The following is a 23,769-nucleotide window of genomic DNA, read 5'->3' on the forward strand; positions in this document are numbered from 1 at the left end:
GCTGACATGCTTGCATATGAAATATCTAGCATTACATGTGGAACTCTCTCGAAAACTTTTACTATTACAGCTATTATTCGTTTTTACTATTACAGCTATTGGGTTTTTAAGTATTTAGATCTATTCCCATCACATAAAAGGTTGCAGTGATGAGCATTGAGCAGATGATAGCCTGTTGATCGGTGAATGAAGATCTTATTATTGCAACGCAGTTTCTGCACTCTCACTAATGATTTCACCAATGCAAACATGAGGTAAGTACAGTAAGAGCTTTGTTGTGCCGCGTAACGGTGTCATTGATTTCATAACGAGTTTTGACAAGTGTCCAGATAAACTCGCGCTGTGTGATTGACAGCTTGGGCGATTGGAAAGGGATTTTTCTTTGATCGCTTTCTGTATATATATTAATAACAGTTTAAGTAAGATTATTTTCATCCTACTAAGAGAAACGACGTGAAGTTGATCATTTAGTCACTGGCTTGATTTACTGATGCATAAACAGTATTGAACGACTTTGAGAGAAAGATTATCCGTCTGAACTTGAACAATTACACATCAGAAACCCACTGGTTCTTCAGAGGCTCGGATGAAGGAACTAAAAAAATATTTTTTGTGTTCATTTGTACATCCAAACACTGAGCAACTGCCATGCTTCGCTCGTTTGCAAGCCATGATGTCTCTCGAGGAAAAAACAATATCGCGCAGCTCATTTTCTCATGGGTGGGCCAAATTCTTTTTGCGGGCAAAGAAGAGAAAGGGGAGGTAACCTTTCCTCTTATGACGACATAAGGGCAAGATTTCTAGATTCGCCCGTCTGAGCTTTCATTTTCTCAAAAATACCCAGGGCTTGGTTTACACCCATCAAAACGTCTAGCCACTGGGGGACCATAGGCAGGCTAGGGAAACTCATATAAAGGTTAAAAAACCTCATAAAGTGAAATTTTCATGCAATGGGACCTTTAAGGATGTCTTCAATTTCAAACCTATTCAAATCTGATTCAGACTTAAGAATGTTATTAAACAAGAGAATCATGAAAAAGCATAATAGGACCCCTTTAATAAATATTCCTAGTGTTGTGCAGGATCCATCATTGCATGTTATTCATATTTCATCAAAATGTAATAACATTCTCTGCTTCTGCAATGATTTTGTAGTGATGTAGTTCATGTGTCCAATGATATAATATTGACCAAATAATATCATGTTCTAACCTGCCAACCAAGTTCTTGATAAAAATCAAGTCACAATAAGTTATGAAATGCATCACTATGGATGTTCAATTCATGTATGCAGTTCATGTTGTCTTTGAGAGACTATATGAAAAACTATTCTATTCCATTCCAGTTTCCACCCTACAAAGATACAGTTGTATATATCATGCCAAAGTTGTCAAAACAAGTGGGATCAAAATATAATTCCTGCTTGACAAACTAACTGTTAACTGCTTAAGAACCTGAATTTTCCGTTTAAACTTGAATGATCCACTTGTCACACTCTCAGCTTTCTGCTGCCCATATACAGAATGGGCTTCCCTGTAAATGTGTGAAACCATTGACAGGCAGAAGTCACCTCAAAGTCTTCTGTTTGGCTAAAGAAGAAATCTGACTGTGGTATGTATTTATAAATTCCATAAAAGAAGTTGCTAACTGCACCTCTAATACAAACAAAGCTTTCGGTTTGGCAATATATTTGAGTCCCGATTCATTTGTCAGAAGTGTTGTTACTATCTGAGAACATTTGCTTCTGCAGCAGTAACATCTGAGGCACTTTCAGACTGCACTTTTGAAAAGTTGAAAGCTTCTCTGATATTGTCGAGTCCCATCATGTCACGTCGGTTTATTGTTAGAAACATTACCTTATACTTAGTCACAGCCCTGAGCTTTGTGGGTCATATTCTCTTTGCGTCACTCTGTAGTCAGTGAGAAATTGAAGAGAAAAAAATAAAAAAATAACTTTAAGCACACACAGCTCAGCAGGGGCTTTGTTTCTGTCATCTCTTAAAGAGTTCCTCGCTACGTGGTAGGTCTGCTTGTTGTGGAACACGCTCTGGCTGTTTATTCTCCACTGAACCAAGTGGCACTATGATAAGATTCTCCCGCTGTAATTTTGCAAGGTCACATTTTCCATGGTGAAGATGTCTGGTTGGTTGATTCCTGCCCAATCGTTTCTTTCCTAACTGATGGTCTGAGCCTTCTTGCTTGATGAAATATCACAAGTCTTCAAATTAATGTTATGCTCTGGTGGTTAAACCTGGAATGGAATATTTCATACTATTTTTAGCAGCTGCGCAGGTTATATGCATATCTGAAGGACAAATATTACAATACTGGTGCTGTAAAACATGATTGTCTGGGATGCGTCAGTGGATAGACTTGATAGATTTTGTAGACGTGTATCAATTAAATGAAAAAATGACTACATCCAGTGTCATAAACAGTTTGGTCCTCCCGTTGAATCGAGTCTGCCTAGGATGTCTGCCTTGTGTTTTGCGATGCCTGATCAAAAGCCATAAGAATTTATGTGGTTATGTGTTTATAAGCTATGCTACTGGTACTGTACATTACTTGTCGCACAGTTTGAATGATTGTTGTTAAACGTTAGAATTGTGAAAATGTCAGTGTTTTGTCAATTGACCCTTCGCTAAGCCCCGCCCTCCTTAGTTACTGTTGCTACGCCTGTCAAGCTTTTGCGCCTGGCACGTCTATTACAGTATGTATGCACTGGTTTCAGACATTCCTAAGGAGATAATTAGTCATTTTTGGCAAACAGGTGAAAATATGAGAGTGCAATACTGCAGTATGCATTCGAGGGCTATATCCACGACTTAATATGCAAACGATTAGAGAATAATTTCATCAAAATTGAAGTTAAAGCATAACGTTAGGTCCCAGCGCAAGCAGCAGCCGCCTCATATGCTGACCATTCAAATGGGAAACACACAAATTTGAGGAACAGCTATGTGCATGCCCAGCAGGGTAAGTGAAATAATTCTCATAATTTGAAAATATTCTAATATTTATAAAACAAACAGCTTATCCATATGTATCGTGGAATAAACACAAGACATTAGCCTGACCACTTTGCAATGATAACATTCTCCCGCTTATATTTTTAGCGCGCCAGGCTAACGTTACTGCTCACACGTCGGACTAACTTACTGTTATGAACTGATTAAGTTTGCATACCAACCTTTTCCTTGGAGATCTCCGGCAAGCCCCGTGATGTTCCCTCCTTTTACTAACTACCTTTTACTTTTACTAGAACTAACAGGAGAGTCGCGATCGGATTGGGGTAACGGTTTGGCCGTCGATTAACAAAATGTTGAAATATATTTTTAAGTAACGTTAAGTTATGTCAGTGAGCCTCCGTCTTGCCTTTAATCACACTGCTTGATCCACGAGCTGGACAATAACTCTAGAGCTGCTATAAAGCCAAAACACTTTACTTTTAATTTCCTATTATCAAAGCTGCTTTGGAACAATCTACATTGTTAAAAACGCTATATAAATGAAGATGACGCCCGGCATTTCTCCCCTTGGGTTTTAGGTTTCGGGAAGGGAACAAAATCCACCACCTCGTCCAAACTTTTAGGATACCGGGTATCAGATTTGCACAATCCATACGCACAACGCGGCATGTTTCCCTCTCGCTCGAAAGCTTGCCAGACCTCCCGCGCCTAGTTACGGTTGCTAAGCCACGATTGGCCTGTGGCGGTTTTCGGGCGTGGCTTAGCGAAGGGTCAATTTATATTCATTCATTTTAGTCAATTATACAATACTTAAAAAGCACTTGATTTTGGTTTGTGAAAAATAACACTTTAGTTGACAAGTCCAAATTGAAACCAAATATTCAAACATTTATGTATTAATAGTTATATTAATATTCACATTGTGACTTACACATTCTCCCTCCCACATTCTCTCACGTAACTTAGTTCATTTTAAGTTGATCAGAAGTGACAGTAAAGACATACAGGGCCCTATTTTAACGATCTGAAACGCAAGTATCAAGCGTGAAACGCAAGTAACTTTGTGGGCGGGTCTTGGGCGCTGTTGCTGTTATACCGGCGGGATAAATGACTCTTGCGCCCGACGAAAATCTAAAATGGGTTGGTCTGAAGTAGCTTCATTACTCATAGGTGTGGTTTGGGCGTAACGTGAAATAAACCAATCAGAGCGACATCTCACATTCCCTTTAAGAGCAGACCTTTAAGATTTGCCAGGCGCACGCCAGGAGCGGTTCACAGCCGAGGAAACCGATGTTCTCTTCAGGGCCGTAATATTCTCGTCAGGGCCGACAGAGAAGTGATATTGTATGGGGATGGGAGAAACCCACCCAAATTAGCTTCGGTTAAACAGGCGTGTGTAGATGAGATAAGCAAAGTGCATGCGCGTTGTGCACACGCTACATTGATTATGGCCAAGCATGCGCCCTTAAAATAGAATATGAATAACATGCGCAATGCGCCACTGACTTTAGACTAGGTTTTTCCTGGTCAGTGGCAGAATTGTTTTCTAAACCTGCAAAATAGCACCAGGGATTGTTTGCGCCGGAACACGCCTCCTCTTTGCGCTGAACCGCCCCCGGGAGCGCAATTTCATTCCCTAATTTACCGACGTGCGTCTGTGGAGGGAAAAGTCCGCTGTGCGCGGGTGCAAAATAGGAATGATACATGCGTCGGTGTACAATTGCGCTGGGTGCAAGATAGGGCCCATAATGTTAAAATTATATATGAATTTCTTTCAAATAAATACTGTTCTTTTGAACTTTTTATTAATCCAAGAATCCTGAAAAAAGTTTTCGTTTTTACAAAAGTATTAAGCAGCAGATGTTTCAACTTTGACATAAGAAGAATTTTTTTCTTGAGCAGCAAATCAGCATATTAGAATGATTTCTGAAGGATCATGTGACACTGAAGACTGGAGTAATGATGCTTACAATTCAGCTTTACTTTTACAGGAATGAATTACTTTTTTAAATATATTAAAATAGAAAACAGTTATTTTAAATTTTCATAATGTTTCACAATATTACTATTTTTACTGTGTTTTTGATCATATGAATGCAGCCTTGGTGAGCTTCTTTCAAAAACATCAAAAAATCTTATTGACCACAAACTTTTGAAGGAAGTGTATGTTGTGTATTTATCTAATCAATAATCATCATACAGTATATGACATGCTTGGGTGAGTAAATTAACCTGTCATGAAAGCGCTTTGCTGATGTTCATTCACTGTTTAGCTTTAGCTCAAGTGGATCAGTCCATGACTGGAATATTAAAAACAATAATATTCTTTCAAAATTCTGTTTTATATTGTTGACAAAAATATGAAAAAAAAATAAAAAATACAAAAATTAACTTAAATTGTTTCATCATCACCATGATTTAACTGGGATTTCATTGATGTTATTAACACTGCTGGAGATTTCTGTATTTTCCACTGTACTCAGTCTAGCTGTTTTGAACAAGTCTTATGTAAACACTCTGCTTTAAACTTGTCCAATTAGGGTCAGGTTAACCCAAAACTAGGCTAATGGCTTCCCCTTACGTTATGCAAGGAAGTCCACCAACTATCTGAGTTTGAAAATATGTAGCATTGCACATCCCACTAGATTAACAGGTGGTGTAGGCTGCACATAAGTCCAGGAAAAAAAGAGGCTGTCTGTGAGTGTGCTGGTTTTTAATAATCTAAAATAAGGAGGATGAGATATTTTGACAAGCTTCCTCCTCAGTCGCCTATTTTCTTAATGACTGTATTTTGAAACTCTACCTCGTTCATCAAATCTTTCACATCTCACAGTAGCGTTTGCAAATCAAATCTTTTTTCAAAAGTGCGGCTGTGTTTTATTTCAGATTATTCCTGACAGCCCGTTTTCAGCTCGTTAATTGCGCTCTCGCAGTTTAATTTCAGGACGGAAAGCTTTACATGTATAAATGACCTTCACGATTAGCTGACGCGAACGGCGTTCGGGGAGATTACGCTGATTTACATGTGTGACATCACTCACCTCTGTGGTACACGTCTACGTGAAGCACGAATAAGGAAGCATGCGCTCTAATCCAGTGAGATTTTCTCGTGTCACAGGGATGTACAATGATTCATGCTTGCAGCTGTCTTGTACTGTTAATTTCTGGTTCGTTTATGCTTCATTTGAGCCAGTAGCCTTAATCCTCTCATTAGTAAAAATCTCATCAAGGCTCAAGTCCTGCCTGAACCTTTCTGTGTTGTAAAACATGCTATGAGTGTTTTACTTTCATTGCCATTTCATTAATTATTTGTTTCCACTTGTTCATCCACAAATGTTTGGTTGGGTTTTTGGGAGTCTATAAAACACAGAGAATATAAAGAGGAATCATTTCTCATACCCTTTGTCCACATCCATCCCAGCTCTAATGACCTTCCCTTGCCTTTTTCTATCTCCCTTCAACAAGGCCAAGTGGAGTCAGTGGCCACATTCAAGGGTAATGAGTTCTTCAGCTACGACCTGTCCCAAAAGCCCATCCAGAGCAGCACCGATGAAATCACCCTGTCCTTCCGAACACTGCAGCGGAACGGCCTCCTCCTCCACACCGGAAAGTCCGCCGACTACGTCAACCTGTCTCTGAAAAGCGGTGCTGTGTGCCTGGTGATCAACCTGGGCTCCGGCGCCTTCGAGGCTCTGGTGGAGCCGTCCGATGGCAAGTTCAACGACAATGCCTGGCATGCTGTCCGTGTGTCCCGCAACCTGCGTCAGGTAACGTTCACCTTTGCGCATCGTGGCTCTGCTGGGTGCTTCATTTGATCTTACCGATATTTTTGCTAATCGTTATTTAGTTAACTTGTGTTATTGTGTAGAGTAGATGTGCAAATGCAATATTAAGTCTTTAAAACCGTTTTTAGTGATTTCCGTATAACAATAAGAGTCAACACATGGAGGTCACAAGCAGATTTTCTTTCTTTTTTATGTTCAATAAGGCAAATGTGATTCTCAGGACAGCTATTTCAGTGATATCCATCAGATCATTTTGTGTGTTAGTGTAAAAAATCTAAAGTCAATCTAAACAGTTATAAAATGTGCTTTTTCTGAAATAACTGTTGTTCCACATGATTTTAGCCTCAAATACTGTCATACCAAGACCACAAGAATGTAATGTTTGTTATAAAAGGTGAATTCCAGACTGCATTTTTGTGATCTGTGGGAGGTCTTTGCACTAGTTGTGGGTCGTTCCAAACAAAAGTGAGCAACCAAATTATTTTAGGAAAGGTCGTTAGCTAAGGGAATTTCATGGCAGTCATTTTTTTTTTTATTAAAGGGCCCCTATAATGCTGTTTTAAAGGTTCCTAATTTTGTCTTCTACAGCAGGTTTACATGCATCAAAGGTAAATAAAAAAACACACCTTAATTTTCTCGTAATATACATTTCACTTCACCACATTTTTCAATGATTCTCAAGCGACTCGTCGGATGAATCAGTCTCTCTAAATCCCTCATTTCCGTGAGCCTGTTCTGCTCTGATTGACCAGACGGCCCAGTCTGTTTTATTGGTCTACCGCATACAGTGCAGCTACAGCTAAATGCCTATTACCATAACTCAGTGGTTCTCAATTCCAGTCCTCGTGACCCACTGCTCTGCACATTTTGTATGTCTCTCTTATCTGACACACTCAGTTCAGTTCATGGAGTCTCTCCTAATGAGCTGATGATCTGGTTCAGGTGTGTTAAATAAGGGAGACATACAAAATGTGCAGAGCAGTGGGTCACGAGGACTGGAATTGAGAACCACTGCCATAACTGAACTTCAGCTCCTTCCGGAGGCTTCCTCAGTGATTGACGCGCTGTAAAGACAGTAGGATTGACGTCAATTTTACCATATCAATCCAAGCACGAGTCCGAAGATGAAACATTGGAAGAACTAGTTATTCAACTTGAACCTCCATCGCAAGGACGACTCGAGCAGGACGCTTCTCAGTGATACGCTACTCAGTTTCATGTACATTATGAGATGTTGCAGCTGTAATTCGTCACCATCAGCATTAACAAGTGTATGTCCATCAATAAACCGTTTATTTCTAATTTATTGCGGTGCACATGCGGGAACTGTATCATAACAGTGAGTACGTTAGCCGAGCACTAACGTGAATGACAATAACATTAAATTTTGCAAAACAAATCTTGCTCCATCCTTTATCTTTACTCAAATTAGTAAGAACGACAGACAATATGCATTAATAGACACATTTTTAGGGAATAGTGGCCCTCAGCTGCTTAGCAGAAGTATTTCAGTAAGACAGTAATAACTTGAGTTATCCGTTTAGCCGGAGACCTACACAATATAAAACCCAAAACTACGTATTTTGAATACCCGGTAGAAAATATATACATCAGTATTTAATCATACTTGCAAATACTGGTCCAAATAAACCGGTTACTGACCCATCTTTCAAGAGTAAGCTTTTACGAATCCCACATTGAACTCCGAGATTTGAAGTAGTCGTCAGTAAAAGGACGTGTTTGAGGGCGGGACAAGTTGTTCGCGGGCAGAAAATGCACAATATAGGCGGGCACTTTAAATCCGTTGCTTAAATGTAATATGTCCCCTATATATTTAGAAATGTTTATAATATTGCTCATTTGTTTTCACCAAATGCCAAAAGAAGAGACAATATTGTGCTGCACTAATCCTAAAACCAGGGAACAAGTTAGCTTTTTTGCACTTCCGGTTCCATAGTCCCAAAGTCAGTGTTATTTTTGAATGTATTATTATTTATTTTGATTTTTTTGTTGTTAAATGCCTCAAATAAGGTTTTCACATTTTACTGATAAAATACATCAGTAATACCCCACTTATTATGTTTTTAAAGCTGTTTTCCAATGTCTTGGAAAAGCTAGCAAGTGACTAAATGGGACTACCTAGGAATTCAGGGACATTTAAATGTCACAACAGAAAAACTAATTTACTCACTCTTACAGTTTCATTGTGTTTGTATCTTTTTTTCCCTCTACCACAGTCTAAACGGGTTAAGTTTCCCAAGCAGATTTTTGCCATTATCCAGATAACAATCAGACTCAAAATAAAGTCGAAGTGACATTTGACTTTGTGTGGGTTGTCCCAAATGGGCACACACAAGAGTTTTGCCCCCGTCAGAGTACTCACTCCAAGTGCTCTGGAGTCAAAACGGCAAATTAATGCTCACTTTTGAATGGAATTTACCCTGAGACGAACTGCACAAAGCCCTGATTTAATTGGAATCGGATAGTCTCACGGGTGCTTCAGTGGACCAGGCAGTTGTTTTGGAGCTAGTCCACCTTACATTGATAGCTGTCAGAGATTTAACTAAGGTAATATGTAACCCTGATTGTAAAATAAATGTATGTTTTACATTCATAAGCACCGAAATTAGTTCATTTCAGTGATTTATTGAGTGCAAAATATTTCTGTTGTCGGACACTTGGAGGGCTTCCAGGAATCATCTTCACTGCAGGATTGAAGTACCATAAAGCCACATGCTCTTCCAGACATAGACGGTGGTGATAATTACCTTCCAGTTGTTACTAACTACGGATGTGTGTATGTGCGAGTCCCTGTTGAAGAGGAGTGTTTTGATTAGACTCCATTCAAGTCCAGACTGCACCACTCTGTTTTGCCTGTGATTTAAATCCATGATGGTGAATATGCTCCAATTACGCCAGCAAAAAAAAATCTGTTCTCATTCAGCAAGCTTTCCATCTTGTGGAGAAGTGGGAATGTTTACTATTAATCATTTAACCTACGAGTAAAGGGGTCCCTCTACCACAGCCTTAAAGGCAGCGTTCATAGCCGAGGCTGTTTTTTTCAGTGTCATTATCCTGATTGTTTTCAGTCCTTTATTGCTGAAATATGATTATATGATAATGCGCATTGTATAGACACACACTGTGCCTGCTCGCTTTTGCCGCCACAGCTGATTATTTCTCCATTTGACTGCCGTAACCTTTAGCTCAAGTGTTGCTTACAGAGCCGAGGGTGCACCTTGCATCTGTTAACAAATGAGCTGTATTTTTGCTCCGCCACGACAAATTATTGAAGTACCGAGCAGGCATAAACGAGCGCATAACGGGTGTTGACATTTTTGTTTTGTCATTCATTTACCTTAAATAATGAGTGAGTCGCTACTGCTGCTGTCATTCTTTACTCTAACGCTGCTGCCTCTGCAAGATCCCTCCTTCAAAACCCTCCCTAAACCATCTTGTTTGACAGATTAGTTGATCTCTCTCTTTTTTACTAACACTGAAGCCTCTAAGTGGATTTGTCATTGTTTATCTTCTGCCTTTACCCCTTCAAATACTAACATGAAAACCTCCATGGAATGTGAGCCATCTGTTTGCCGTTGACAGTGTCCAAAGAAATTGGATCTATAATAACAGTTTTTAACAGATCTTTTTTTTTTTTCTCATTCTTCCTGGGAAGATATATTCTAATGGAGGGCGGAGAAATTAGTGTCATTTTGTGGTATGGTTAAACTTGCTTTAAAATTGCTAGTAAATAATTTTTTTCAATCGTTTTAAAGCTTCTGTGGAGTTTATGTTATGTAATTTTACTCTCCCTCCCTTGTTTTTTTCTTTTTTTGAAGCGCGCAGGGGTTGGACTCCCTACGGTAAACAAACTGCATTATATGGTAGATATCACATTCTAATTTGTCTAGTTTGGTTTGGCCCTTTCTTTTTTTTATCTCTTTTTGCTTTTACTGTGCAGAAACGACTAAAGAAAAGTTTAAAAATGGCATCAATCCCCAGGTGTCATGCAAAAGTTCATTTTTTTGCAATTTATGTACATTGTTTTTTTTTTTATATACCACTCACAATCCTCCTCACCCATATCCTTATTAAAATGCTTTTTGTTGTATGAGTTCTACCATTAATAACGCATCCTATTTGGCTCTCTACGGTGGGCATAAACGATGCTGTAAGCTGCTGCAGGATATTTACTGACAAAAACATATTTTTATGCTTAATGTAAATGCTAAAATATTGCTCCAAAAACCATCTCCTTGGAATAACACTTTGCAGGTCAGGTATTTTATAGCCTGGTAATACCAAACTCTGCTACTTCGCTTTGCTTCGTAGAAAGAGTCTGGCATGGCATAATTGAAAAGCGTTTTCTTTCTCGCGGGGGGGCGCTTGTCTGAAGTTTAAAATCATTGGTTACCCGTAAGCCAATCACATAACGTTTGGTTATGGCGTGTGTTATGCGCATGCTCAGCCGCATCTAACATCCACTGTAAACACACGTATGATGCGAAAACAAAACCATCGAGCGAAATACAGGAGTGAACACGGCTGTGAACGACTTTTGCAGATTATGTGAAGTAAATCTACGCATCCACGGTACAATCAGTGTCTACGTCATCACGGCTCTCAGCCCGCCCTCTGTTCGTTGATTGGCCGGCTGTTTTCAGGCCGGAGGAAAACGGAAAGCTATTACGCTGTCTCAGACTGAGTACAGAAGCGAAATGAAATTGAGCGGAAGTACGAAGTCTGACGTAGTCAGGCTAGGTATTTTAGGTAATGAACAGACAAACTTTGCAGTTACATAAAATTATATGTCGATATAAAATACAAACTGCCTAGTGTCAGTCAAAGTAAAAGGGCAGTGGGTGCTCTTTCAAAGCATTTAATAATTTCTCATATAAAAAGCAAAACAAAACAACAACAAAAACAAACCTTTGACTGCAGCTCTTGTGCAGCGTTTCTGTCCACCTGCTCCATTTTCCCTTATTCTCCCCCTTTGATGTTTGCTTTTATTAAATGTTGCAGCATTTCATACAGAGATTACAGTGCACTGTATGATGTGGCATTTAATAAGTGTGTTTTTGCGTAGAAACGTCTCTTAAAATACAGTGCTCTCAAGTTAATCAAGAATAACAGGAGAGAAGGGCAATGAAGGCTTTTATTTGAACTGTAGATGCAACTACTGAACATTTACTTAGATATATTTTACATAGCATTAAAATGGTAAAGATCATTAGTGCTAGGTGGTATGACTAATAAAAATGTCTATTCTTTTATACATTTAATAACATAATACTGTATTTCCCCTATTCAATATAAAAGATAAATAAAAAAAGATGACGATTATAGTCTACTCTTCAAACTTTGCTGCTGACAGACGATTCCAGTATGAAGCTTTGTTGATTATAATGGGAGCTATTTAGTTTTGGTTACCAAGCAGTGTCTTGTCTCCAATTAATAGAACGTATTCAATCGCACATATCCACTGTTTTCCAGTGGCTTTACACTTGACAAAAAATGGTTTGTATATGTATTCTTTTGAGTATTGCTTTTAACTGAAGTATTGAATAATGTAAAGTTATTATTTATAAATATGAATGGTGATGTGAATAATCTTCCGTATTTGTACTTCCGTATTGTATTTCCGTACAAGTAAATACATATTCTATATATTATCTTAAGGGAAAGTTAAGGAAAAGGAAAAGTTCCTTTCATTTCAAATATTTCCTAAACTTAATAAATATTAAAATATGATCTGACTGTTGAAAAATAGACATTACATAGATGTTGAGTGAGATAAATTACTTTGTGAGACAAGATTCTATGCAGTTTTATTTTGCAAATCAAATTTGTTTAGATATTCACATTGTGTCAATGCTAGAATGTAACATGCCATTGACAGTCCTTTCTAATTTCCAGCTGCCTCACACTTAATCTAAAAAGCATGACCTTGGGCAGACAAATTGAGGTGTTCTGCTTAAGCACAAACACTCACTGTTTATATGAATTGAAAGTGGAAAATGACAGAAGTGGATAAAAATGATTGTGGCTGCCATACAGCTGTTATTAACCCTCTGTCTAGAGATCAGAGAAAAGACTGACCTCCCCTTACCCTTCTCTTCCTGTGGAAAAGAGTACATCTTTGTTGTCAAGATTTTTGTCATTGAGTTCTTTAAGTAGCCGATGACATGGCACTTTTTATACAGCATGTGCGATATGTTTTGCATATTACTGGACTTGTGCTTCGGATACCGTTTTTTTTATATAATACGCAGCTTATATGCCATTATGCACCTGCATAATTTGCTTCTACTGCATGTGTGGGTAACTATTTTCTGTTGTTGTTGTTGTAGTTGTTGTTGTTGTTGTGTGGTGCTGTACATTGATTTATTTTATTATTATTATTATTATTTGGTGGGGCTTTGTTTTCCCCTCCATGTTTAGCTTTCTCTGCTCTTTTTTTTTTTTTCTCTTCTAAAGGTTCAGACAAAATACTAGGTTTCAATTTCAGGACAATGCAAACCATCTACAATTTCCATCAAACAAGCTGCATTCTTTCCAGCTTTGCCTACTTGTCCACAGTAATAATAATGTTCACAGAATCTTTGACGACATTAGAGATGAAATCTGAATCCTCTCTCTCTGTCGGCATGGAAACGCCTCAACCCTGAGCATTTATTAATACTGTAAGAAAACCACCTGTTTTGGATGTCTGCCAGTGTATCCACACTTTAGTATTAACATTTACAAATGTTGTAAATATAATTCTGCTCTAGAGAAATCATAAATGACTCTTTAGTCTAACCATATTAAGTCCTGAAATTGTAGCCTAAGACGTCTTAACCATCATGCATGGCTTGTGTATTAACAATCTTAAAGCTATCGCTACCCAAACACCTTCAAAGTATTTCTTTTCAATACATCTCTTACAAAATGTGTGCAGTTAATCTAGAAGTTGATCAGAACTGACCACAAACATGAATAAATGCAACCTCTGTTATACTAACAACCATTTTTGTGTCTGAATCCCCCCTTTTATACTAATCTGCACAGTCACCCTTAACATCACTTGCTAATCCACTCAACATATAGTGATTCCTCTTAGTTCCTGACGCCATACACCTTCCCTTCCTGTCTCTCCTCTCCAACACTGACTAGTGCACAGTCCAGCACACATGACAGCATTCTCTCAGTCAGAAAGCAGCAATAGCAGACATAAAAATGGGTTGCCCCCTTTGCAAACGTATGCATAGAGAACCAGAGGAACCCCCACGTGAAACAGACCAGTTTTTTAGTAGAGGTACTTGTTGAGGCCAACAAGGATTGCGGGTGTTTCTTAATCAAAAGATTTCCCACGTTCCCTCTCTCGTTTCTTTCCCCTCTCTTTTCTATCCTTCCGTGGCTTTTATGCAAACAGGTGACGATATCGGTGGACGGGCTGCTGACAACCACTGGCTACACCCAGGAGGACTACACCATGCTGGGTTCAGATGATTTCTTCTACGTGGGCGGCAGTCCAAACACCGCGGATCTTCCCGGCTCTCCCGTGAGCAATAACTTCATGGGCTGCCTTAAAGATGTAAGTACACTTCTGAAACATTTTGTCGTTTACATTGAATTTGGGTCGAGACCACCTCAAAGAAGACCTGGTTTCTTGGGATCCATTAATGTTCTCTTTGTTTGGCGAGCGTTCTGTCCTCTTTTATCTCTTCCTTATCTGTCCTTTTCCTTTCTCCTCTCTCTTTCGTGTCCATTCGCACCCCTCTGAGCATGTCCCATAATTTATGTCATGTCTATACCGTTGAAGTTCCAGCTTTACTATCCTGACAGCCAAATTAAAAATTGATTTCCTCTATGGATCCCCTTTCGACTGTCCCAGACTCTCCATCTCTGTCTCGTTGACCCCGGACTCTATTAATCACCACTTTCTACCTGCTCAACCGTACAGTCAGTATCAGTCCCTCTTCAGCAGCAACTTCAGCACTCCCTTATCGTGCCTCTGATAGAAACACTTAAACATCTACAACGTTGTTACGCTTTTGGTAGTCTGTTTTGTCTTGATTTTGTCTCATCGCTCTTTCGTTTTCATTTGCTCTTTTGTTGTGCAGGTACTTTGTGTCCATGTTTTCCCCCATGTTGACTGCGTCTACCTGTGTAGCATTTAATTAGGCTAGTTTGTCAGGGTATATATATACCCTCTCGAGTCATTTGTCAAGTCCTTGTTAGGCTGTAATATTTGGTGAGCCTCGTTTTTGTTTTGTTTTTGCCTTTGAAAATAAATATATATTTTGATCTCCCATTGAAATCACTGGTGGCACTTTACACAAATAAGGTACACTTTGGTATCCTGTGACTTTGTAATGGGGTACAAATCCCATGCTTTTTGTTGAGAACTATTTTATATATTTGGTAAAATATTTACAAAAATCAACCTAGCATGAAAAGTAGCTAGTTTTTAACAATCAAATATCTTCAACTGTATCCAACAATTAAAACTTTTTTTAACAGTGTCTTTTATCAGTTTGTCAATATATTGTCACAGTCTGGGTTGGAGGAAAGGAGCGAGGACTCAAGTGCACGAACAATGGGTATTTATTAAGTAATAATAATTAAAAAAAAAATACAAACAAAACTACCCTGTGGGGGAAAACAAGACGGGCATCAAGGAATTCCAACTGGACTGTTGCAGGAACAAGAAACACAAGGGAACATAGACAACGAACCAGCATAGGACTGCAAACACAGGGAGACTAAATAGGGAAGCAAACAAAAGAGGGTGACGAGGGAAGGCAGGTGGGGCAAATTAATCAATCAGGTAACAAGATGGGAGGGGCTAGACAATCGACGGGGAGGGCACATGACACAAGGAAACGCCTCACAAACCATGTGCTCACAACAAACAGGACTATAACACAAGCACATGACAAACCAGGAGTGTCAGAGCTCTGTCACCAAACCAAGATATAAACTAGACAGAAGTGAGAGTAATCTCATATTTTCAGTTCATTGCAGTAAAACTACATTTAGCTGTCCCACATTTTGCATGCAAACTTGTTTTCCCTCATTTTGAAAAATGTAACGCTCCTTAGAAATTGACACAAGATTTTTTTTTAAATCCAAATTGACATCCATTGAATTCAAGGTAGGGGAGAGTGGGGTAAAGTGAGACATTTTTTACATTCGTTCCCCTGTAAGCGAGCTAAAATGATATATCAGTCAAATTTACACATTTCCCATTAATTCAGGATGTTTCCTAGCAATGGAAATGATTAGAATGTATTCAGGACGAAGGGCAGTGAAAATATGATTGTTTTTAAAAAAGTGGTCTTGTGTCTCACTTTACCCCAGCTTAGGGGTAAACTGAGACAGACCAGAGAAATCAAGGGGGTAAAGTGAACCAGCTGGGGGTAAACTGATCCACTTACTTTTTCCACTCTGAAACTTCCATAACAACACATGTTGTAACAGTAAGAATCTTGACAGCTAGCTTGACAACCACACATTCCAGAACTAATATCGGACTAGTAACAGAATCATAGAGATTGGTCAATTAAGCACATTTTTTGATGACCCACCGGAGCGCATCTAAGTGAAGGTGCAACGCCCTTGGCGTGCTAAGGGTGAATGGCACACTGGAGGAAATTCCTCCAAAAAAAAAAAAGAACTATGTCCAAATTATTGTGATACATTTGGAAAACTCAATGCAGTCAGACCTCCCCTGGCCAGCCCAAGGAGGGTGGCCCGTCCTGAGCCAGATTCGGATTTGTCCGCCACCGCTGGAGCTCCGTCTGGAGCAAAGTCAGTCCTAAAACGGACCTTTGGGTCTTGGAGGGACAATGCTCTGCTTGGACAAGGAACATGGACCAGAGAACCGTGGTGGTCAGACCGGGAGGGGAAACCGCCTGACTCAGCCCAGAGAAAGTGCACTTTGTGCGGGCGAGACTTCCAGTAAATAGGGTCTGGTTTGGACACCCATTCCCTCGGTGCCAGGGCGTGCACAACGGTGAACGTGCACCATCCTGGGTGAGCTAGGGGTGAAAGACACACTGGAGGATATTCCTCCTTGTAAAAATGTCCAAAAATATCTTGTATTTGAAGAAGAGCTCCATGCTCGCAGACCTCCCGGGCCGGCCCCAGGGAGGGTGGGTCATCTCCGGTCAAAGTCAGATCTGTACACCTGCTGGAGCTCCTGCTGGAGCAACGACGGTCCAAACACGGACGCTCTGGGTGTTGTAGAGGAGGGAGACGACACTCTTATCGGACTAGGTAATGGAAAACAGGCCCAGAGGAGCGCACCCTCTCCTTCGGGCCATCAGGTTTTCTCTGGTGTATTGCCTTGGCATGATGGCTTTTGTACTATGTTTATGACATTAAAAATAAAACATATGTCATGTAATATTACATTAAAATATGTTTAAGACTAAACTTAACTTGTGCCTCATGTCTCACTTTACCCCACAGCATTTGTCTCACTTTACCCCACCACCACATTTTAGAAAAAAACGATCTCTCTTAGCAATTCAGGCTTATCTTCAGCTAGCATCATCACATGGTTTTATATGTTGGTAGTTCATCAACATGTATGATATAAGTTTTTCTACCTGAATCAATTTGCTTTGGCACAACAGTTGATTAAGTTGACAGCAAAAACATTTACTTTTACATGCAAAAAAAATATTTTTGTGAAAAAAACATGCTTACTACAGCACCATGAGGTCCTCTCCTTCATGGCCATGGTGAAATGGAAGGGGCTTGAAAACATAATGGTCATATGACCACAATTGTGTTCCGTTGCCTAGATATAGGGGGTGTCTCACATTACCCGATGTCTCACATTACCCCGTTCTCCCCTATATGTTTTTGCAGTTCATGCATTCCCTGGCAAGTGAACCTTTGACATTGGAGCTGCTAGCACTATGCACTACTGTTTGAGCTACAGGGATACTGGATAATCCATTTTGGATGAAAAGTTGGACCCTTGCTACAGCATGGTGGAAAGACAAATCAATTTTCTTAATTTGTTTTAATTTTCTACATGCAGTTTTTGCTTATTGAATGTTTATCACCAAAAAACAAATTAAAATGGAGATTTAAAATAGCCTCCAGACTAACTTTTGAGAACAGTAGCACTGGTGCCACTAAGCCTACCTTCAGACTGTCAGTCCAAATCCGATTTTTGTGCATATCCGATTGAAATACGATCAGAATTAGCAAGTGTGAACTGCAAAAAAAAAATCACATGAAATGCGAATCCAAATACAAATCTGTTTTGAGCTAAAACCATATGTGGTTGAAATCCTATTCAAATTGCATTTCTGGAAATCCGTTTCAGTCTGACTGCTCTGATTGGATTTCGCATGGTTTATGTGACTTTCTCGCGCCACGTAAAGCGTAAACGTCAGACGTTGTTATAGGAAACATGCTGAAAGTCACTGCAGAAATAAGGTTGTGTTGTTGCAAAGGTGCTGGACAAGCAGAAAATGACAATATAAGAGACATGTTTTGAAACTGGTGGAGATGACAGCACAGAATAAAGCCAAGCATACCAGCCTCCTATGTTTCTGCTGCTGCCCCAAAAGACGCAGTAGTCCAGCGCGCCGGCTACACGTTGTCATGGTAAATAATAAGAGAACGTGTTTTGCAAACCCCTTCATGTTGCGGTTGTTGTTTTTGGCGTATACCAACCAACGGCACGTTATTGCCATAGAAACCAATGCAGATATATTCCGTAAAACAAAAGAGCGGCATGGACACACAAATCGAATCTGAACAGTTGTGATACACAATGTGGACGCCATTAATTTTATATCAGATTCCAATCGGATATGGACTGACAGTGTGAACGTAGCCTCAGTTTTACAAATGGTGGCATCAGCACCTGATTTTGTAGCACTGGGGGGATTTTTAATCATAAATTTAATTTAATTATAAAATTACTGTGACTACCTACTCACCTAAGTCAGTAAGTGCTCCCCTGCTGCCTTCTACTGGTTATAATGGTAATTTAAGTTTTTTTTTTTTTTTTTTTTTTTCTACATCTTTAAACTTTTAGGTTTACAAATCATCACATTTAAAATAAGATTAGGTAACACTTTATTTTACAGTGTCCTTGTTATATATGTTACATGTACTTACCATAGTGATAACAGTAAATTATGCATAATTACATGCAACTAACCCTCAACCAAATCCTAATCCTACCATAACCCTATAGTAAGTATATGTAGTTGCTTAATATTACTCAGTACTTAAATATATAATTACACTGTAACAATGACACATTAAAATAAAGTGTAACCTAAGATTAAAATTGGATAATATTTATAGCTTTGAAGTGCTGGAAAACGTGTGAAGCTCTTGAAAGCCCTTGAAAAGTGCTTGAATTTCACTCTCAAAAGGTTGTACGAACCCTGAGATGAATAATGTATAAAAAAATAATTCAACTATTTCTGCCACAATACCATGGTTACAGTTAGCATTGCTACATTAAATCCATGGTGAATGTTGGTGATTTGTGGACTTAAAGACTTCTATAAGTTGTTTGTTCATGGCACAATATTTCTCCTGGTTCCCACATCAGCGCTGTTTGATCTGATATGGTTTATAACAGAGAATTTGAATGCTTCTCACTATATCTTGCAGCGATGTTATTAATACTGCGGCAAATTCAAATGCTTTCTCACTGGATCTCCCAGCACTGTGTAGTAACGGTGTGAGTAAACCACTTCTGAGCTTGCGCTGCTGTCAAGTCACCTTTATTTATATAACACTTTTTACAATACAGATTGTTTCACAGCAGCTTTACAGTGAAAACAGCTGTACAGCTGTTTTTTTTGTTTGTTTTTTCAGCTGTACAGCAGCTCTAGAAGAAAATAGTGTCTTTGTCCAGCTAAAGTAAGTTCAGTGTTGATTCATTTTGGTTGTAAAAATCATTATTTATTAATTTAGTTATTTTTTCTATACAGCAGCTCTGGAGAAAACAGTGATGTCATCGTCCAGCTCAGTTCAGTTCTCATACAATAATATTGTTGAATATTAAGCTGTCTATTATTACCACAAGCTGATAATAGACTCTCTTGATAAACTCTCAAATGCGGGGCCCGGTGCGGTTGCACCTGCTGCACCGCCCTAAGGACGGCTCTTCTTATAAAGCACATATGAATGCCTTATTCTGCATGACCATATTCTACATCTCTTAATCCTAAACATAACCACTACAACAACTACCTTACTAACTAATAATAGTTTTTTTGAATCAAAAGTCATAGTTAATACTAGTGAATGTGTTCCCCAAACTAAAGTGTGACCGAAGCGAATGCTTAAAGACCTGTATCTTAATCTAATAGTGAAGCAGGAAGATTAAGACGTAATAGTGAAGCAGGAAGATTCAGACGGTTAGGCTGTGCAGTCGGAGATGGTTTGAAACGTTCTCATTAATAGATCCCTCAGATATATATACTTTTTTATCTTTTTTTTTTCTTTTTTTTCTTCTTGTTTTTCTATGGTCTCTGCCAATAATTGCATTTTTCATGTTCCCTCGCTCAGTTGGCACCTCTTGTTTTGCTCCTACCTCTCCTTTTATTTTTCTGTCATGGGGGCTGACGAGAAATATGGCCGTCTTGTGTTATTTTCAGAGACACTCAAGTTCACACCCAGCAACAAAGCATCAGTCATCATCTTCGGACAGAGAGAGAGGCTGGTGTAAAAAAGAAAAGCATGTTTGCTGTGCTGGGCTGATTCGCCCATCTGGCTGTAGAGACAGCACATGTGACGGAGATAAAAAAAATCCACCCCTGGGGACACATTCACAATGCATGTGTTTGTAGGAATGGTATTTTCGGAGCGGTTTTGCTTTGTTGTACCGTGGCACGTGTGGGCAAGACATCATATCCTCGATCATCACTTAATATATGCACTGTTTATGCGTGCGATTCAGAAAAACACTTAGCTTTTGCATCGCAGAGCTAATGTTAGCGTAGGATGATTCATCATATTAATGAAAAAGAATATCGATTAGCCGAGGTTTGTCTGCAGCGCTCTGGATGGGGTCGCTAGGTTTATGTGATCCACTCATGCTTTGAGTATTTAAAGAGACTGCTGTGTTTACTGACTTGAAAACCGTGCCCCAGAGGTACACGCATCAGCTGCAGTTTGTTTGTACCAGTGGGCAGCGTGCTACTCCATTCCACCCTGTTAGCATTCAAGTACTTTTTTTTTCTCCCTCTCTCTCCCTCCATCCCAGGTGGTCTACACCAATAATGAGTTCAGACTGGAGCTCTCCCGCCTGGCTGAATTGCGTGACCCCAAGGTCAACCTCCACGGCGACCTGACCTTCCGCTGCGAGGATGTCGCCGCATTAGACCCTGTCAGTTTCGACGTGCCGACCGCTTACGTAACCCTTCCACGCTGGAACACCAAGAAAACCGGCTCCGTGTCCTTTGACTTCCGAAGCACCGAGCCCAACGGCCTCTTGCTGTTCAGTCACGGGCAGCCACAAGGTTCCAAAGATCGCACGCCGAAGGTGGACTTCTTCGCCATGGAGCTGCTAGACGGATTCCTCTACCTGCTCATGGACATGGGCTCCGGGAGCATCAAGATGAAAGGCGGGAACAAAAAGGTCAATGACGGGGAATGGTGCCACGTGGATTTCCAGAGAGAGGGCAGGAAAGGTTGGGATACTGCAAGATCAGCACACACATTATTCTCCCGTTTAAAACGGTGTTGTTAACCTGCTCCCTTTGACTAAAGCACTTTTTCATTCTGCCGGCCGAGGGTCCATCTGATATGCATACTTCACAAACTGCTAAATCACTGTACTCCATTTCTTCCACCTCTCATTACATCTCATTACTGTAAGAGCTCAACTCTTCACAGTTTTAAAGCAGCAGGGCCCGTGTGGGATTTTGCAAATCCCGGGGGAAGAGGTTGAAGACCTTTCCACTTGCTGAGCTCAGGAAAAAAAGGAATAACCATGGATTGCTAATGCTAAATTAATGAAACATCACTTAAAAAAAAGAAAAAAAAAAAACTTTTGTGGCAGCTATTGTACAGCAGCTACACTGATTTCACGAGTTACCATAATGAAAGTCTTCAGGGATCAGTAGTAGCGGCATTAATTCAATTAGTTTTAGTTAATTATTAACTAGGGTTGTCAATTTACCAGTGTATTAACTGCTACTACAAGTAACCAGGGTTATGCAGTTCATGAGTGTAAATTTGAACACCCCACCCCACAGAAAGAGGAATTTAATGATTTATAATCGAAATCAAAATCTTTCTATCTATAATCCATATCTATCTACAGGGTGGGCCATTTATATGGATACACCGTAATAACATGGGAATGGTTGGTGATATTAAAGTCCTGTTTGTGGCACATTAGTATATGTGAGGGGGAAAACTCCTCAAGATGGGTGGTGTGTACTAATATATACTAATGTGCCACAAACAGGACTTTAATATCACCAACCATTCCCATGTTATTACGGTGTATCCATATAAATGGCCCACCCTGTATCTATCTATCTATCTATCTATCTATCTATCTATCTATCTATCTATCTATCTATCTATCTATCTATCTATCTATCTATCTATCTATCTATCTATCTATCTATCTATCTATCTATCTATCTATCTATCTATCTATCTATCTATCTATCTATCTATCTATCTATCTATCTATCTGTTGTTCTATCTATCTATCTATCTATCTATCTGTCGTTCTATCTATCTATCTATCTGTCGTTCTATCCATTTATTGTTCCGTTTAATATATCCTGTCTATTCTGTTTCACCTTCTGTTTGTCCCTCTCTGTCACTTTATCTGCCATTCTATTGATCGGTCTAACTATTTATTGTTCTGTTTGTCGTTATATCTGTTGTTCTATTTACAGTATATGTTATTCTGTCTGTCGTCCAATCTATTGTTCTGTCTCTCTATTGTTCAGTCTGTCGTTCTGTATGCCGTTCGTTCAGTTTTTCGTTTCTGTCAGTCATTGTCAATTGTTCATTCCTTCTATTCATCATTTTATCGTTCTCCCTTTCCATAAAACAATCAAACACTAAACAATAAAAAAAAATTCAGAACTTTTAAACAAGGCTTTATCAAGCCAACATTCAAAGTTTGTCTTGACAAAATTAGCTTTTCTAGTTAAAATTTATCTTTTAAATTTCAATTAATTTATTTCCACTTGCATCCAAATTCAAAAATTCAAATTGAGGAATTGAATTGTACGGGAAAGGCACTGTAAATTAAATTCTAAATTATGCACAACCTTGCAGGCAACATTCGGCAAATGATTTTGTGACAATTTACAGTTTAATCAACATATCATGTAACCAATTTTTTTTTCTATTTCTCAAAATCAATTGACAGTCCTATTATTAAAAATAAGACAAAAATGGCTCTAAACATTGATGTGTATAGGTTCACAAGCAGATCTTTATTAAATCTTTATTTCCGGTCTCCTAGGCTCCATCTCCGTTAACGGCCGTAGCATGCCCTTCTCCACCAACGAGGGCAGTGAGATCCTCGATCTTGATGGTGAAATGTATCTGGGGGGTCTGCCGGAGGACAGCGGCGGTCTTCCTCTCCCGCCGGAGGTGTGGACCGCCCGCCTCAGGCTAGGCTTTGTGGGTTGCGTGCGGGACCTCTTCGTGGACGGGCGCAGCAAAGACCTGCGGCGGTTGGCGGAGCTTCAGAGCGTTCCGGGTGTCAGCAGCTTCTGTACGAGGGAGACGCATCGGAGGTGCAGCTCGGAGCCCTGTGCCCACGGAGGCCGCTGCCGCGAGGGCTGGAACCGCCATGTCTGCGACTGCACTGGAACTGGATATCTGGGTGCCAACTGTGAGATGGGTGAGGAAAGTAGGGCTTAAAGCAGTAGGGAGGGAGGATTAAACATTGGATTACTTCTCACCGATGAGAGCATTCTCATAAAGAAGTGCAAGGCTTCAGAGCTTCACTCATACACTTTTATATTGAGATATAGCTGCACTTCAGCTCTATTCATCAGATC

At 39.6% G+C, this 23,769-nt stretch overlaps 1 protein-coding gene across 2 annotated transcripts in view; it reads left to right on the forward strand.

Annotated features, from left to right (window-relative positions):
- nrxn2a (neurexin 2a) overlaps positions 1-23,769 on the forward strand; it is a 423,124-nt gene that overhangs the window by 172,127 nt on the left and 227,228 nt on the right. The window contains exons 5-9 of one of the 2 annotated variants that reach the window (XM_084137438.1): positions 6,435-6,736; positions 10,594-10,617; positions 14,169-14,330; positions 20,994-21,420; positions 23,226-23,609. In XM_084137438.1, coding sequence (XP_083993564.1) covers positions 6,435-6,736; positions 10,594-10,617; positions 14,169-14,330; positions 20,994-21,420; positions 23,226-23,609 — 1,299 coding nt within the window. Of the gene's footprint in view, positions 1-6,434; positions 6,737-10,593; positions 10,639-14,168; positions 14,331-20,993; positions 21,421-23,225; positions 23,610-23,769 lie in introns of both variants that reach the window. The other variant, XM_084137437.1, reaches the window with a different exon arrangement.

Source organism: Abramis brama (assembly GCF_963993115.1).
Source record: "Abramis brama genome assembly, chromosome: 15".
NCBI lineage: Eukaryota > Metazoa > Chordata > Actinopteri > Cypriniformes > Leuciscidae > Abramis > Abramis brama.